The 17,352-nt window shown below is 41.3% G+C and overlaps 1 protein-coding gene across 1 annotated transcript in view; it reads left to right on the forward strand.

Annotated features, from left to right (window-relative positions):
* Positions 1-230: 230 nt before the first annotated feature.
* clasp2 (cytoplasmic linker associated protein 2) overlaps positions 231-17,352 on the forward strand; it is a 63,854-nt gene continuing 46,732 nt past the window's right edge. The window contains exons 1-6 of the mRNA XM_073463499.1: positions 231-1,143; positions 8,005-8,083; positions 11,893-11,996; positions 12,463-12,554; positions 14,720-14,795; positions 15,588-15,685. Coding sequence (XP_073319600.1) covers positions 946-1,143; positions 8,005-8,083; positions 11,893-11,996; positions 12,463-12,554; positions 14,720-14,795; positions 15,588-15,685 — 647 coding nt within the window. The 5' untranslated portion in view covers positions 231-945. The remainder of the gene's footprint in view (positions 1,144-8,004; positions 8,084-11,892; positions 11,997-12,462; positions 12,555-14,719; positions 14,796-15,587; positions 15,686-17,352) is intronic.

Raw genomic sequence — 17,352 nt, forward strand, 5'->3', positions numbered from 1 at the left:
TTACAGTTAAAAGAAATTATCGATCGTAAAGGAATGACAAAAAAAAATAAAATTACTTGCTTTTGCTGTAAATTCTCCTGATTTAAGCACATGTGTGCCCCACAGTACAATAACTGATTCGGCATTTTACATCAGGCATTATGCCGGCCTGCTGTGCGGTGCCTGAAGACCCATCGGCCTGATCGTTGATCGGTTGCGCCCCCTGATAAACTGCAGTCCCCGGCAGCGCGCAAGCTTTCAGCGCCTCTTAAAGGGTTTAGCGGTGGCGGCGATTATTCCTGGATTAAAGAGAAAGCAGTAACCGCGTGACTGGAGCAGCGCTCTCATTGTGGAAGTTTGCTGCAACTTTATCGGGTGAAGGAGTCGACAGCTGAAAGATCAGCAGACTTTCCAGCCTGTGGTCATGGAATAGAAAAGCGGAGAGGAGCCAGGCGTCAGGCCTGCGGATACCCAACGAGAGCTAGCTGAGCTAGCTGATGTGAAGCGGTCTATCCTTGTTTGGGTCGCTGTGCTAACTAGCTAGGTGCTATTTTTGTTAGCATAACAGAGAGCCGGCCAGCTTGTTTTGATGCGGATATATTGAAGGAACCTGCTCGGGTCCACTATTATTACACGTTTCTTCAACTTTTTTGAAGTTTTAAGTTAACCTTCTGAGCTAACGTTAACGTGAATAGTAAGAGAGCTAGCAAGCTAACTTACGTCTTTGTCATACAAAGTTGAGCTTTTGATTTGAGCAGAGGGATGATTCGTGGGTTAAATTAATTGTATTTTTAACAGGAGTTGCATGTTGATGACCAAACATCAGTCAGAAGCAGTCCAGACAGCACAGTCTCTCTGCCCCTCCTCGGGACTACAGTTCAAATCTCTTTCGGACCCCGTCGCACCGACCACTGTCTCCTGTCTTCGGCCGGCGTCAGTGGCTGGCCACACGGCACTGAGTGCCAAATGGAGGAACATGACAACATGGACTATTTTTACCAGCAGGTAGTACAGAAAGACGTTACCCGCAGGTTGCAGGTCGGCCAGGACCTCATTGACTACCTGAACGACCCGCAGCGGTCCCCGGACGTGGAGCAGGACAAACCCCGGCTGGATAAAACGGTGGATGAGCTAACGGGATGGGTGAACTCCAGCAATTTCAAGGTGAGAGATTGCCCTCGTATAAGGGCATCGCACTGTCACTGCAACACTCACCCCCTCGGCCTTTTCATGAATTGTTTTCCACCAGCCTGGGACACGGGGAGTAATGGAAATGTTAAGCTTTGCCGAGAGAGTGGTATCAATGCTAACTTTAGCCAAATCAAAACATTTCAAACGAGCTGTCATCGCCTCAGTGGTATGAAGAGGACTCTATGATCCCCTTTAAAAAGAGCTCATCAAACTGGCTGTCCCTTTTCTTTTCTTACCTCTGCCAAGTCAGAGGATTAAAAAAAAACAATATGCATTTAGTCAGGCGCCTGCCTGTCAAATCTAGATAAAAGGTTCAAGCTCTGTGTTTCTTTTTGACAACCTAGCAGTCCAGTCCTGGATCAGAAGAGGCAGACATATTTAAATTCCCTCCCAGTGACAGAGTAGGACACTTGCAGGGCATTCCTGTGGTTTGTTGGAGTTTATGCAGTTGTTTTGGATGAGACTGAGTCTATTGTCAGCACTGTAGACTACTGGAGGACTGGAGGATGGGATGGGGGAGGGGTTTGAATACTCATTGTTATAACCTATGCTTTTTCTCCATCCATCCCTCTCTTTCTCATTTTCTCTCCCTCTCTCTCCCACTTGCACACACTCTCAATCTCTCCTTTGGCCTTTTCACAGTTTTTCTGTTAATTCTCTCTCTTGCATAGTGTTCTGTGTGTGTGTGTGTGTGTGTGTGTGTGTTTGCCATGTCTGCACCCTCTGCCATATCTCAGAAATGCTGGAATGTGAATTTTTTGCCAAGATATCACACTGATCCAGACAGCAATTCACAACAGTCTGAAATCTCTTTCTGAAGCATGCTGAAATCGAAATCCCAAGTCTCTTTTTGAGTTGATAAGCATGGTCTGCACTGATATGCAGGAGTCTCAGCAAGACTGCGAGAGCGTGGAAATTGTGCGTTCAGCCTAACGAAAGCAACCTCTCCTCATCTCTCTCTAGTGTTACAAAACGCTTGTTTGACTTTGTTGTCATAATCTTTTAAACACAACATTTAAAACTGATTTCCACTCCCGATAAAGGTGTGCCAGTACTGCTATTTTGGTTGCCTACTCTTAAATTGTATTGGCCAAAACAGAAAAGGTTGTATCAATTTTCCAAGTAGCATCCGCCGATTTTTTAAATCTTTATAGAATCTGCAGATTCCCGTGATGTTCTGGTTTTGCATCGTTCTGCCTCAAAACAAATTTAAGGTGCCAATAGTCCATATAAATATAAGTCATAGAAATAGGGAAAGAAGGTAGTTTTGGGCCATATTTAAGTTTCGATCTAAAACATCTTTCTCAATTAGAGCAAAACATTGTGGGATTTCTATGAAAAATTGTAGTTTAGACTTGAAGATTAATGGAGGAAAAGTGTGGTTTCAGGTTCAAAATAGGGGCATTTTTTCATCTTGTACACAGGATTCTCTTTCAGTTCAGTAACCCAACATGTTTGATGTGAAAACCAAACCATCGCCACCTCAAAGCTGGCCTCCAAGAATTTCATCCTAAGCTGTAACAAGGGAACATGTCCCTTTGTTCAGATTTGTTCTTCTCTGTAGATGACACGTACAGTAACTTGAGCTCAGATCGGTGTCTGGCAGTGTGGAGCGAGCAAGTTGTGACGCCCAGAGGGGTTCACATAGCAGGCTTTTAGCGATGCCGATTGGCTCCCTGTCGAGCGAAAAGGACGGGAGACTTAGCTGGAAGCAAGATGCTGAGTCAGCGCAGTGAGAGGGAAGAATGGATGGAGGGATGATGGGAGAGGCGGGGGATAGAAGGGAGAACTGGAGTGATAAATGGGGAATGGGTAGGTGAGTGGAAAACACAAGTCATGACTCATAAATACATGAAATCTTCGGCAACTGTAGCACCAAGGTTCCTCTTTTACTAGTAGATAAAATACGGTTTTTTTTCTCTCCCTTGGCTCTCTTCATCTCTCTTTTTCACTTCTGTGTCCTTGTCTGGGTCTTTTTTTGATAGTGAGTCAGATTCACACTCTTCTTTCTTTCCTGTTTCAATAGCAGCTGATTCACTTCATACACCTAAACATCACAGAGGCCTCAGTGCCTGTGTACGACACACACACCGAAGGTATTAATATTGCATGCTGCATTTATGGGCAGCAATGTCACTTGACTGGACAGTGGCTGGACTGGTCAAGGGTTGACGCTGCCACCAGACTGCCCTGACCAGATGCTCTGATATTTGAGATTTTTTTCAGATTAAGATGAAGTCTCAAAAATGCTTTATTATATTAGCGTTGGATGATGCACTCTAACCTTGTTACCATTATGTCAACAGATCAAACACTCTACAGTTAGCATTCATCAGTTAAATGTTTCCACTAACATTAACTGAGTTTTCTTTAAAACAATGTAACTATTTTTGTGTTGGCCTGCTTTTCCTGTAAACTCGTCTCTTCCTGCAGGTGCTTCATAGTAAAAAACCTTCCACTGAAGATAATTGATTTTATTCATTTTTGGGTGTTTCACTCCAGGGACCAGCTGCTTTGTTTAAGCCTAGTTTTGGCGGTAGGGCCTTGGCAGCCGAATGGTTACAGTGACTCCAGCTGGCGACCTTTGTTGCATGCCCTTTCTCTCCCCCCATTTCCTGTCTGCTTCTTCACCTCACTCCGTCAGATAAAAGCATAAATATCCCCAAAAATATATTTAAAAAAGATTACTCTTGGCCTTAGACTGTTCTTTAATCGTCAGGTTAGACTTGTCTAATTAAACCATTCTGTTTAATTTGAGGTAGGAAAGTTAGCCACCTCTCCCCCAGGCTAAGGTGGCAAGAGATTGGTATCAAGGGTGCTTGGTAAAATCTCAGAAGACGAAGGCATGTCGAGTCTTTCCCATCCTCAGTAATGTTAGGCACCACCCTCACCCTGAGGAAAATCCTGTCAAAATTTGAATGTAACTGGGGCAATAAGGCAATAAAATAGGCTAATGTAATCTGGCATCACACAAGAACAAAAGCGCGTTATGCCATTGCTTTGTACCACAAAATTCAGTGCAACAGCAATTTGCCTAGTGCCTACCAATTGCACAGTGACCACTGAGATCAAAGCAAGTATATATTTAGCAACTCAGCTTGAGCGGGGATATGAACTTACTCCATCCACTGTCAAATAAACCATCAGGCAGCCCACAGAAAATGTTTTTTGCGAGAACCTAAATGAACCTATTAGAGCTGCAGTTAGCTATTGTTTTATTATCAATTCATGTGTGGCTTAATTTATTATCATCATTGAATGTTCAGTGTATTAAATGTCAAAAAGTAGGGATACATGACTGTAACAGAGCCTGAGGCGACACCCTCAAATTTATTTTGTTTAAAAAACAGTCCAACTACAAACTATTAAATTAACAAGGGAGAGTAAAGCAACAAATCACTTGAATTTTAATAGATTGCCAAAATTGTTGTCGACAAATGATGTAATGGTCTTATTACAGCACTTGTCTCCAGCTTTGCACATTATGTCCACTCCCAAATGTTGCTCTGTAAGTCTTGGACAATGTTTTTCTGTCCAAAACTCGCTCTAAGCCTCTCTAGAATCCAGAGAAAACCTTGGACATGGTATGTGAATTAACAGGCTAAGCCACCATCTGCAGCAACCATGAGTCTTCACAAAGAACCATTCATACCGGGCTAAATATTTACTGTTTTTTTTTTTAACTCCAGCATACCTCAGTCATGCTAATGCTATGAAGCTGGAAATCCAGTCTCTTAACGCTGCTTAGCCAACATACCTGATGTTTTTTAATATTTTGGGTGATACCTAAGTGCCCATTTGGTCTTTCTTCTTTCCTGCCTCATTCTCTCCTTATCCCTCATCAGGAGGCCTTTAGAGGAGAAACCCCCGACATATCTCCATTTTTCTTCTATCCGGTATAGACAACAGGCCCAGTCCCTTCCATCTCCTTCCTCTGTCTCTGGTGAAGATGCCATATGGTTGTGGGCGACGAGCTTGTTGGGGTGCTGTATGGAGGAGGGGGGGAAGGGAGGCCTCAGGGTTGTATCCTTCCTGTACGGTTTCTCTCTTCTCCTGCTGTTTTTCTTCCCCTCCTCCTCCCTAAATTAGGTCAGAAATGAGGGAGTCATCATAGTGACCCAGAGCTCATGTTTCTTCTCCAGGTGATTTTTGTTTTCTCTTGCATTACTTGGCTTTCGTCCCTATATTTTTACCTCATCATTGCCCCCACCCTCCCCCTCTTCATTTCTGCGGTTACCTGGCGCTGCTCTCCCTTTGACTAAAATAGGGAAAAACTGCAGTCAACAGAACAGACGAGTCTGGAGAATAATGTTTTAATGGATTTTCTTTTTGGACCGTTCAGTGTTGCCGCAGCGCTGCCAAAACAAGCATTCCAGGAGCACAGCGCAGTGTGGGATGTGATCCTAATCAGAAACACAGTGGAAAACTCAGCTTTACCACAAGACAAAAATCCAGTCTACCTTCCCCCTACGAGTCATATCACCAGCCAGTTTTTTCTTTTATGACTGAGCCAAATTACAGTGGAGAGTCATGAGAAAGAGGACTGTCTAGAGTCACTTTAACAGACATCATTACATTGTGAACGCGTTGCGGACAGTTTAACATGTTGTCACCTCAACATCTTATTCTACAGCTGACTCAAATCATCATATATCTATATCTATATCATCATATATCTATAAGTCATTAGATTTTTACCAAAATTGAAAAAAATACAAATTAATGTGAATGTGATTGTGATTCCTTTAGCTGCTGTTATGCAGGTTGTGTAAAGAGGGCAGAAGTTACATAATCAAAAAGAGCCACAGCTGTTACACACACTGACCTCTTAAACAGTATGGTATCACTCATTAAATATGACATTTATGTTTAATGCAAACACGTTTTAATCGTCAGCTAAGCACAATACTTCGGATCAAATGATCTCAACTGAAAGGTCCAAATACTAGTTGTCTTTTATGCTTTTTACTGCATGTCATGCTCACCAGCAAATCGAGCTGCCTCAGGTATTATCACTTACTGATTATGCCATAACAAGTGGTTGTATATTATGGCGAAGTGGGGGTTGATGGATGGTCTTTGGTGGTCAAAATGTTTGTTGAATCTCAGATATTTTATGTGTATATATTCAAAGTTAAAGCAAACTCACAAAGTGGATGGAATAGAAAAACTTGCTGCTAATCAGGGGTTCAATTTCATTATCAATTTTTTGTAAAACTGCCCATATTTGAAATCAACACAGCCTTTTTCTCACCTTTTCTCAGAAGTGAAGTTAAGGATGAAATATAGTACAAAAATTGTAAATAAAATGCATCGTACAGTCTGAAGAGCTGCAGTGGAGTCTGGGGCGATTGAGTATGTGCAGTAAGTTCGTAGCACACACTCAGAAATTCGTGGTAATATATTTTGATGTAGGTTCTCAGTCAACCAGGTCATGGTAAATCTAGGTGCTGTATCTAGGTGCTGTTTCGTAGGCAACTGAAACAAGTCCAGTTGCCTACAATACAGCACCTAGATCGTGCTAATATAGAATACATCTGGGCATTTCTAGCAGACACATACTGTGCAGTTTCCTCTGTAATTGTTTTGTAGCAGTGGGTAATTTGACTTTTGATCCACATTTATCCCTACTAGTCAGTTGGTTGGTTTGCAGCACTAATATTGTTAATTTTGGTTAAGTGATCATGATTAAAGTGCTTCTTCAACAAACTAAGTTTATGCATGTTGCTGTTTTTGTTATCTATTATTATTATCTATTATAATGTTCAATTTCCCATTTTATTTAGCTGTGATGGTAATTGTCTTGGTGTCGGGTTCCACCACTCCTGCATAAATTTAGAGGAAACAGTTAAAAACATGCTACATACTCAATTTGTCATCATGATTAGAATGAATGGTACCTCTGTAAGCGATTCTGAATACAGCCTGTTTTTCTAGAATCGCTTAATCCACCTTTAATACAATTCTAATTGAGCTTAGAGGGAATTATTTTTACCAGACATTATGACCAGAGAGATCAGGACTGTCGGACTTCAACAGATTTTCCCTGTTATAAAAAGAAAGGTTATTACCAGATAATGGAAACCCTGCTGCTCGATCAATCTGCAGCCTCATGTCACTTAATTATCACCAGATGATAAAAAACACCATTGATGCACAGCCTTTTTAAATCTGCAGAGGGGGTCACATGGTAGTAAAAAATATATAATGCTGTGGGGAAATGTGGGACTTCTATTGTGGACATCTGGCTTTTAGAATAAAAGTGGAATTATTTCCCCTTAATTTTCAGACTGCTGAAGCGTGCGCTGGGTGCTATGATTTGTTTGTGCACATTTCCACCTCTAGCTTGTAACTTGCTGTTGCTAGTCTCTGTTGGGTACTGAATTTGTGTCAATGTCTTGCACCACAAGACTCATCCAGATATCAGAGGTTTGAGGAATCAAATTGGTTTAAAAAGCTGTTGGCAGACTGACTGCTGTGCATCTTGAAAGGGCGACAAGGCGACACTTTAATTCCTTGAATATGACAGAATTACCTCTCAGATTCCTCGGCTGGTTTTTGAGTCAGCAAAACTCAGAAGGCGGGCCGAGTCAGCATTTTTAACATCCATTTAGGATGCCAAGATCATACTTTAAATTTTGTTAAAACCTCTTCAATGAGTAATTTAATCCTCAGCCCATAAGGGTAAGTAGACTTGTTATGAGGTGTACTCAGTTTGTTGACATTAAAAGTACATGAAACTGCTGTGAAGTGTTATACACCTGAAGCCATGTGTATTGTATAATAATTGTGTCTAATTATTGAGAATAACTCTTGCCTTACTCTGCTTTTTAGGTGGCGTTGATGGGGATAGACATTTGTGGTGCGTTTGTGGATCGCATGGGAGAGCGGTTCAAAGGATACCTGGGAACAGGTGAGATATCCAAACTTTCTAAACCTTTAAAGCCTTTAGGTTATGCTCCATTTACAGTAAAGTAACTGTATATACTGAGCTTGCACGCTTGAAAAGGATTGGTACATGTTTTTTCTTGCTTGTGAAAAGCTGAATATAAACTTAATGAAACATGCAAATACTTTGTTTGTTTTGTGACAGTTTACTCATCCAAAAAATAGATAACGAACCTGTACCAACCTGTACCCGTACAAACCTGTTGCAAGGCTTTAAATGGCAAACACACAGTGTTTTAATTGATTTCATCATTCTTTGAAAAAGGGATTATATAAATGTCATTCCTCGTCCTGTTCATTATGCTCAGTCTAAATGTTCATCCTTCTATTATCTGAAGCAGCGAGTGCCAGTCAAGGACACGGTTGCCCTCCTGTCTTGAAGTATTTTCCAAAGTTAAAAAATATATAAAATGGTAGAAATCAGCACTATTTCCCAAATTGTACTCAGCAACACTAATTTGTGCCATTGCATCAAGTGTACCGGTGTGTGTATTGCTGTTGGTTTTTAGCATTTTGGCTTCTGACCTTCTATTTTGTCTCTCACTTCCACTATGTGGTTCCTCTGAGACGGACCAGTCTGCTGCTGTACACCCTTTACTCCCTGTATTAAGGCCTTGAGTTGTCTGCCATCCCGTAGCTCTGTCTATTGCACCCTAAAACCAGACTTCACATTCATATGACCTCATACGCCAAATCTTGTATCAGGTTTCATGCTTTGTGAGTGTGTGTATATGTGCGTCATGTCAGTGCCAGCCCTTGTGTGTGTGCCCGCTTAAGGTGTCACCAGCTGTCTTTGTCAGCCAGACTGGCTCCGTTCCCCAGCAAACACACTCAGTCCTGCAGTGCAGTTTTGGGATGACTGGACCTGTCACACTGTGCAAAGTCTGCCACACACTCTTTATCTCCCTCACTGTCTAGGACGTTGCCCTAGCCCGAATCTGTGTTTCAGATTGATGGCAAAAACATTTCTCTGAGCCACCGCTGGCTCTGGAATCTCCCTTCCTCCCTCACTCCATCTGACTTCCATCTCTCTTTTCCTGTGCTCTCTCTCATTCTCCCTGCGCCCACCCTCCTCCCACACTCACTCAGAGGGAAGGAAGATGAGATCATTGAGTCTGAGTGATTGTATTGATCTACAGGACTGACTCATTGCACAGGGCTGCTGCCATTACACTGTATGCTGTTGGCCATCGTGCAAAGTAACTCCCAGATGTGACGTGAATATGGAAGTGAAACATACAGATCACACAAGGCTGCACTTAATAATACTTTCTTGTCTGCAGTGTGACAGATGACAGAAAGTGATGTGATTGGCCTGCCAGCAGCTGTGTGGTCTGCAGATTGATTGACACATTGAAAAAGATTAAACAAAATGAGTCAACTCGCCACATACAAGTGTGTGTGTGTGTGTGTGTGTGTGTGTGTGTGTGTGTGTTTTCATCTTTACTACAGATGACGTTGTGTGCAACAATGCCCCCCGTGTCAGTATTTCTGTTTGAGAGTATTGTCCTTGTTGCCAAGGCAACCAGCTGTTATGGTAACATAATGTACGCTTGCACGCGCACACACACACATAAGCACATGCACACAGCTAGGGAAAAGGACAGATGACATCACTCTCCTCTCTGAAGTTTCAGAATAGGAATGTGGGTAGGAGTGTATGTGTATGTGCTCATGCCATTCTGTGTGTACAGCGTTTATCTCATTGGTTGAATGTCAAAGGTTTTGGGAGGTTTCGAGTTTTATGTAACTCAGAAAGTTTAGTATTTTCCATTTGATGGTCAAACAGAGGAGGATTCACCAGATTTGGCATTTTCTGTTAGAACAGGGTTGTTGTGGGTGTGTTGACTATGGTGGGCCATTTAAAGTTTAAACCACCGTATGTTGTGGTTTTTTGACTTGTCAACAAATCTCAAAACCATGTGTTACCCCACTTTTGACTTCAAAAACTTTCATGTCTGAGGCTCACATATAGAAATCCATTGGTTTCTTCTGGAGACCTTTTTAAAAATGGCTCATGAGTATATACTTTAATTAAAAAAATAAAATAAGGATGAATAATTTTTTAAAACAGTAGGGCAGTAATTTCTAGCAAACATGACTCAAACAGGAGTAGGGGTTGATGCTATATCTACTGGATAATGTTTATATTATTGGCTATTGTTAATACATTTATAGCCTATAAATAGAGCAGATAATAAGAAGCCAAATTGCTTTTATTGACTAAACGAGCACAGCATCTACACAAGCCGATACAGTAGGTGGTGGTGGGCACCTTCAAAGTTGGTTTGCAATCTGCTTATAAACACATCCAAGAAGCGCAGCATGCTTTGTGGCGCACATGCCGTCCAATCTGAACTCACTGTGATTCTCAAAACACACTCAATAAAATCAATTTTAAGGCAATTTTATTGTTTTTTGTATGTTTCTCTACAACCATCTCGTTACTCCTGGAAATTATCTTGTGACCCGCTGATCACAAAAGTGGACTAGACAGCTCCACAAGGGTTGAAGGAGGAGGGAGAAAGTCTGTGAGCTTTAACAGAACAAATCTTCATCCAGCAATGGAATATTAAATCATCTATCTTTGCTCACTACATCTTAGTCATTCCTGCCCTCAGGAGTGCTTAAACTACATTTTAGTAGTAGTTTTAGAATGTGTTTTAAAATATGAAAATGTGAAATTATCATCTTATTAATATAGGCCATAAGAAGCAGGTAATAATCGGTCATCAGTATAAGCTGAATCCCTAAACTAAAATCAATATTTCAATATTTGGGGACCCTTTTCAGCTGTAAGTTTGGCATAATTGAGTATTTATGAAAGCAGGACGGCATATGGAGGTTTGTCTGAAAATAAACCACAGTGCACGTGTTCATCGTAATAAAGATGTCAGTCAGTGCCACGTTTTGGCTCACTGATGTGTTTTTAAATAGCTTTTGGACAACAATAAGAGGAATAGAGGGATAAGATATATCAAGCACTTCATGTAGGAACAAATTATTTTTGACTTTTTATGGAAAGAAGAAATACATGCTGATCTCTTCACGGAACATTATTTATTCATATTTTCACCCCTGAAGTGGCCGGTCTTCAGATAAAAACCTGTCAAGTACCCGCTGGTCTGATATTAAAGCTGAAACCCACTTACAGTACAGCTGAGGCTTCTGCCGACTCTGGCCCTCATTTCATCGAGGATTAGAGTAACCATCTGAAACATTTGTGGAGTTGCCAAAATCCTTATAGTTCACTTGGCTGCCAACATTTAAAGGCTCTTAGTTTTTCTGCTTTACAGTGTGCGTCACAGCGTTACATAGGTCGTGCTACTGGAGCAGTTGTGTGTTTAGATAAAGTGGAGCTGACATGAAAGCATACAATGATCCTGACATTATTTTAGTCACGGTCCACTTCTTATTTCCTGTCCTCTCTTTCCACTCGTCTTGTCATCACAGCCCTGGTGGTCTTATCAAAGCCCCATTCTCAATGGTGGTATTGCTCAAGGTTTTACATTACAATGAGTTTTTGTCTGTTTCTCCCTCAGACTGTAACAAATATATTTGTATATTTGTGTATTTTAAAACCGCTCCACTTGGGGGCAGACTTTGTTGTCTTTGGCATTTAAATGTGATAGAGACTCATGTGTGGCCTCATTTCTCCTGTACTTGATGTAAATACTGCACATTACTCTGCATTTTTTTCAGACGTTGACTCTCATCACTAGCCTGCCTTCTCTGACTCGCTCTCTCTTTATCCATCTCTCTCCTTGTGTTTAGTTGTGCCGGCTTTGGTGGACAGGCTGGGTGATGGGAAGGACCAGGTCAGGGAGAACAGCCAAGCTCTGATCCTTCGCTGTATGGAGCAGACTGCCTCGCCCATGGTGAGACACACATACATAGACATGTCATAAAAATCTGAGTCTCGGTACCCTGAGCTGAGAAGGACGGATCATTTAGATCTCAAAGATGAAACATCAGTTGTTCCTTAAAATAGTTTCAGTTCTGTTGTATTTCAAGTTCAAGCACAGATGGTAGATGGTTTGAAAGATTGAAGAATGCACGTTCAAGATGCAAACAGAGATAAATAAATATTCACTGCAGTTGAGAGCAACTCTATGTTTTGAGCTCCCTCTTCTGGCTATTAAAGGAATTACACAGGCTATATCTCCACTATTCTTTGGGTTAGCCACACACATGCACATCTCCACAGATTGTTACCACCGTAATCTGCTCAAACCCCTGATGAGCTGCCTGGCAGGACCTTCCTCTGCTTGTTCCTACTGACACTCTTCCTCTCTCCCTCTCTCCCTCATCTCTCCCTTTTCTCTCTCCTCCTCCTGTGTCCAGTACATTTGGGAAAGGCTACTTCCTGGTTTCAAACACAAGAACTTCCGCAGTCGAGAAGGAATCTGCCTCTGTCTCAGTGCCACGCTCAGCACGTGAGTAACTTCCCTTTCTTCATCTGCATCACTTCCAGGGTGAAATGTCAAAGAATTCATCGTAGATTGTAAAGCTATTAAATGTAGGCATATTTTCTCTCATCTTGTGGGCAGAAGGTCATACATTAGTATTTACAATAACTTAAAAATGTAAACATATAGTGTATGTAATTGTATTTACTGCAAATCAACACATTTATTTTTATTTTTTAAAGTAACTACAGAATGTTTTTTGTGATGGTAATTCTGCAATCTCAATCCTATACTGACGCCACACATCTTCATTATGGGTTCATTAATGTTCTACAAACTGAGAGTTTTTTTTGACTCACGAGCATGCCCCATTTTGTTTGCTCTACAAACACACACAGTCTGTGTCTGCAGGGTTAATCTTCTTAACTGTTTGTGTGACTCTGTAGAGGTGGCATACGTGCTACTAAAGGCACCACCACTTCTGTCATGTGACGTTATCAGTCTTCAATCATACATGTCTCTAGTTGTTGCTTTCAGAGGGTTTTAAAAATCTGTTCTCAATTCACTCTGGCCTGAAGCTGTCAGGCCTGATAGAGGACCTACTTTTTTAAATCAACATGAACAAATATATGGAAAGGGATTGTATCTTACTATGTTCCAAAGAAAATATGCTGGTTCCTTTAGAGACGTTTTTCCAGAAGCCAGAAGAGGTCAAAGAGATCACATCTGTGATAATAAAAGAAAAGAGTTTGTGTGTGTGCTAGATATAAAATTGAAATCGGTCTGTTTGCACAAAGGCTTGTTGGCAAAACTAGACAAAATTTTCTCCCAGTGCATCATGATTTGCAAATAGTCAGCATTAATGTGGATGTTCTCAGGGCTGTGTGTGCTTAACATTCATTGTATTCTGCTTCCTTTCTAAATGAAAAAGTTATGTGTCATTTCTTCGAAATAGCTCTGAGTTTTCTACTTTTGTATAACCCCACACAAAGATTTTAGAGATACAGTTGTCATTGTGAACCTACATTTTGGAAGCTGAAAGTGTATTAAAACAACACATCTACAGACATAAGACTAAACAAAAGCTTGCTTATTTCACGTTGTATGACAGCGGATCACATCTGTCCAGGTTGTAGTTTACTGTACTATCCACCTGAAGGCGGCTACACAAATCAATCTTGTCTGTTAGAATGGCAGTGTTAATTTTAACATCATTTTGCTAGTGGAAAGTCACACAGTTGTGCTAAATGCTTTCCTGCTACCTGACAGTAAAGCTAAAGATGTTTACTGAGCGTACACAGTTATCCATTAAGCCTGAGTGTTAATTTCTTATAACTGTGTGTAGGTCACATAGCTGTAGATATGACAGTGTCCAAGGAAACTCAATGCAGTTCATTTTAAGAACATTTGTGTAAATGGTTGAAGGACATGAAGAAGCTGCCGTTGTTACTTTGACAGCACATATTATGTTGAAGTTAGGTCCAAATTCAGCATGTAAATGAAGCACTAGTAAGTTGAGACGTTTTACCACACATGCCGTATAAAGATATGCACCGCAAATACAGAAACGTTGCAGGTCGTAAACAACACAACAGCAGTTTTTTGTGTGATTTAAAAAAAAAAACTATGTTTGTCACTGAGGTTGTAAAATGATATAACCAAATTCATTTCATTCATATCATATATTTTTCAAACTAAATATAATGTTTTAGGATGTCATTTTGAGCTTTGGGGAATGTTTATCAACATTTTTCACCGTTTTCTGACATTTTATAGACCAAACAGCTAATAGATTAATAGAGAAAACAATCAACAGATTAATCAAGAATAAACATAATCTTATGCTGCAGCCCAATTGTCAAGTGGTTGAGGTGTGTTCCTCATTTGCTTGTGTTTTTCAGTTGGCAGTTGTGTTGCGCTCTCTCGGCTACTTTGAATTGATTTGTTTATTATGAATGAAGCACAATCTTCATCTCGTCTTTTTTTCCCAAATAGGTTATATTTATCCTGGGGTTCATAGATCCTATCCATAATTTAAACCAGGCTTTCAAAAAATCAGCCTTCCTCCTGGTAATAGAAGTGTTTTCCTCATTCGTAAAAATGTGATATGAATGAAAGGGCAAAGCTTTACATTGGCATGAATAAATATCACTCCCCTCTCATTTCCTTGTCTTCTTGTGGCTCTCTTTCAGGTATGGAGCCCAGCCACTGAGCCTCAGCAAACTAGTCCCTCATCTCTGCTCTCTGACTGGAGACCAGAACCCACAGGTAAGAGACAAATAGCTTAACAATATAATACATGAACGTCATGTCTGCGTCTGTGTTTTTAACTGTCATATCTGTGTGTGATTACATGTGTGAGTGGGTGAGGTCACTTCAGGTCTTCCTTGTATCAGTCTAGCTAAGCCTGTGGTTCAGCTCTCAGCATTCAGAGTGTGCTGGCAGGCATCTTATGGCAGCTCTGTGATTATTACTGTTATTAGTGAGGAGATGGGCTCTGTAGAGTCCCCCACCCAGCCTCACTGCTGAATCATGAACACCAGCACCCGACCATTAACACACACAACCGTACTAGCTGGATGTGTGTGTGTGTGTGTGTGTGAGTGGGAGAGAGGCAGGGATAGAGAGGTTAGTTTAACATCCTGTGGAGTTGCACCCCAAAGCTGAAATCTGCTCCTCTCGTCCATCCAATGATTATCTACCCACATGCTGTCCCGGCCAATCAACATCCTCACCGGTCCCGCCCACCCTCAGTTGCAGAAAATCCCTTTAACAGCATTCCATTAGCCAATCACAACAGTGCTCACAAAATAACTGGCAAATCAGATGTCTGCCATTAGGGGGATGACGATGGGCCCTTAAGGGTATATTTTTTAATGTGTTTATGTATGCAGAGTCTGTGTAATCCAAGACAGTGGAGAAAGATTGTATGGTGTTATTAAAAAAAGTCCTGAACACACACACACACACACACATACACACCAGCTGTACATGGTATATAGTGCAAGTATAGTGTGGGAGCATTTGTGTGTTAAATTGTTTAATGTCTGCTCTCTGTAGGTACGTGAGGCCTCTATAACAACACTGGTGGATGTTTATCGTCACGTTGGAGAGAGAGTCAGAGCAGACCTGAGTAAAAGGGGACTGCCTGCTGCGAGGTGAGTTATTTCCTATGTGTTAGATATCATCCCTCTGTGAGCACTGCTAATATTTCTCTTTTTGTGTGTGTGTGACTGTCTGTGTGCGCGAATGCAAAATTTTGGATAATGTCCATTAAATGGGAAAACAATACAATAAGAGAAGTAGCTACTAAGATGCGTATATTTATTAAACGGAAACATGTCTTTTCAAAAGATTGGCTGAGTAACACCACGTGAGTGATTAACAGCACATGCAATTGGTCTGTGAGTTTCCTGGACCGCTAGTCCCATAAGGGCTAGAAAAACTGCGATGGTTTAAATCTAAATGCTCTGTCAAAATGTAATAATTTTCATATTAATTTTCATGTTATAGTTTGTGTCCAGACAGGATAGCATCTGGTTCTAGACCTGGACAGTGGTCGCTTATCGGTGATCTCGCGGGATTGAGAGGGATGGCAGGTTAACAAGGGGGGCGTGTTTTGGTCATTTTGCTTCAAATTGCCTACTGCCTATACCGTAAAACTTCATTTAATAACTGCATACCGCTCTGTCTGTCTCTCTGTGCTATGGTTGGTGCTTTACTGAGAACTCAGAAGGCCTTGTCTGTCGAAGCAAGTGCAAATGATCGATTCTTATTGATACATTATTCATTAGCCTAAATTTGCTAACTTTGGCTTACATAGCTTCTGAATCTTAAAGTATTTCTTGGAGTGCAAATTGCTTTGTGGCCGAGTTGTGAACTGTCTGCCATTATTACGATACGGCTGTATTGAATTATGCACTCATTTCAGCTTGACCTACATTTTATTTTCAAATCAATGAAAGTTATGTTGTGTCACTCCTGTCCGTCATGCTGCACATTCAGTGCAGCGCCGTAGTAGTGCTGCTGTTTTCACAATATAATATTTAATTTAATAATCCAAATTCTGTTTATTTTTACAATTTAATTCTAAAATCAAATTTAAAATTTTCATTGACGGCCCTTGTGCATGCGTGTGTGCGCCTACGCTGCAGTGCAGGCATGAGTTGTGTGGAGGGTCCCGTGGCCTTGGCACTATGTCTGTCCCAGGCCACACCATGCACCACTCTGCCCTTCGCACACACAGAGGCACTTTCATCCAGAGCACAATACTGACTGACTGACCGGGGGAGGAGGGTGGGAGGGGGGGCAGATGGGGTACAAAGGCGTTTGGGTGCAGTAACAGAGTTGGGGAAAAATTGGAGAAAGTGTGTGTTTGTGTCCATTGAGTGGTTTCGTCCTTCTTTGGTCGTCCTGGTTACATGTGCTGGGTCGAGGGTTATTCTAAGCACACTGTGACCCCCCTCTCTCCTCCTCTTCCCCCTTCACTCTTTCTCCCATGTGTGAGAGCTGAGCAGCAGCCAGTGTTGTGTGCTGACTGCTCAGTATGAGTCCTGCGTCTGTGAATGCTGGCTGTAGCCATGTGTCATGTGTTGCGCATATTAAGCCTGTTTGTCTCCAGTATAAACACGCAGTCTGTGTATGTGGGATTTATGCACACTGATGTGTGTGTGTGTGTGTGTCTGCTTTAGGTTATATGAAGAGGTTTGACTGATGCAGTGATTTAGGTCTGAAACCAATGCTTCTTCTTCTTCTGCAATTATGTTTTTTAATGAATTGTGATTAGAATAAATGTGGCATACCTGTCTTGTTACTATACATACTG

The sequence above is a fragment of the Pagrus major genome, chromosome 3 (genome assembly GCF_040436345.1).
Source record: "Pagrus major chromosome 3, Pma_NU_1.0".
NCBI classification, from domain to species: Eukaryota; Metazoa; Chordata; class Actinopteri; order Spariformes; family Sparidae; genus Pagrus; species Pagrus major.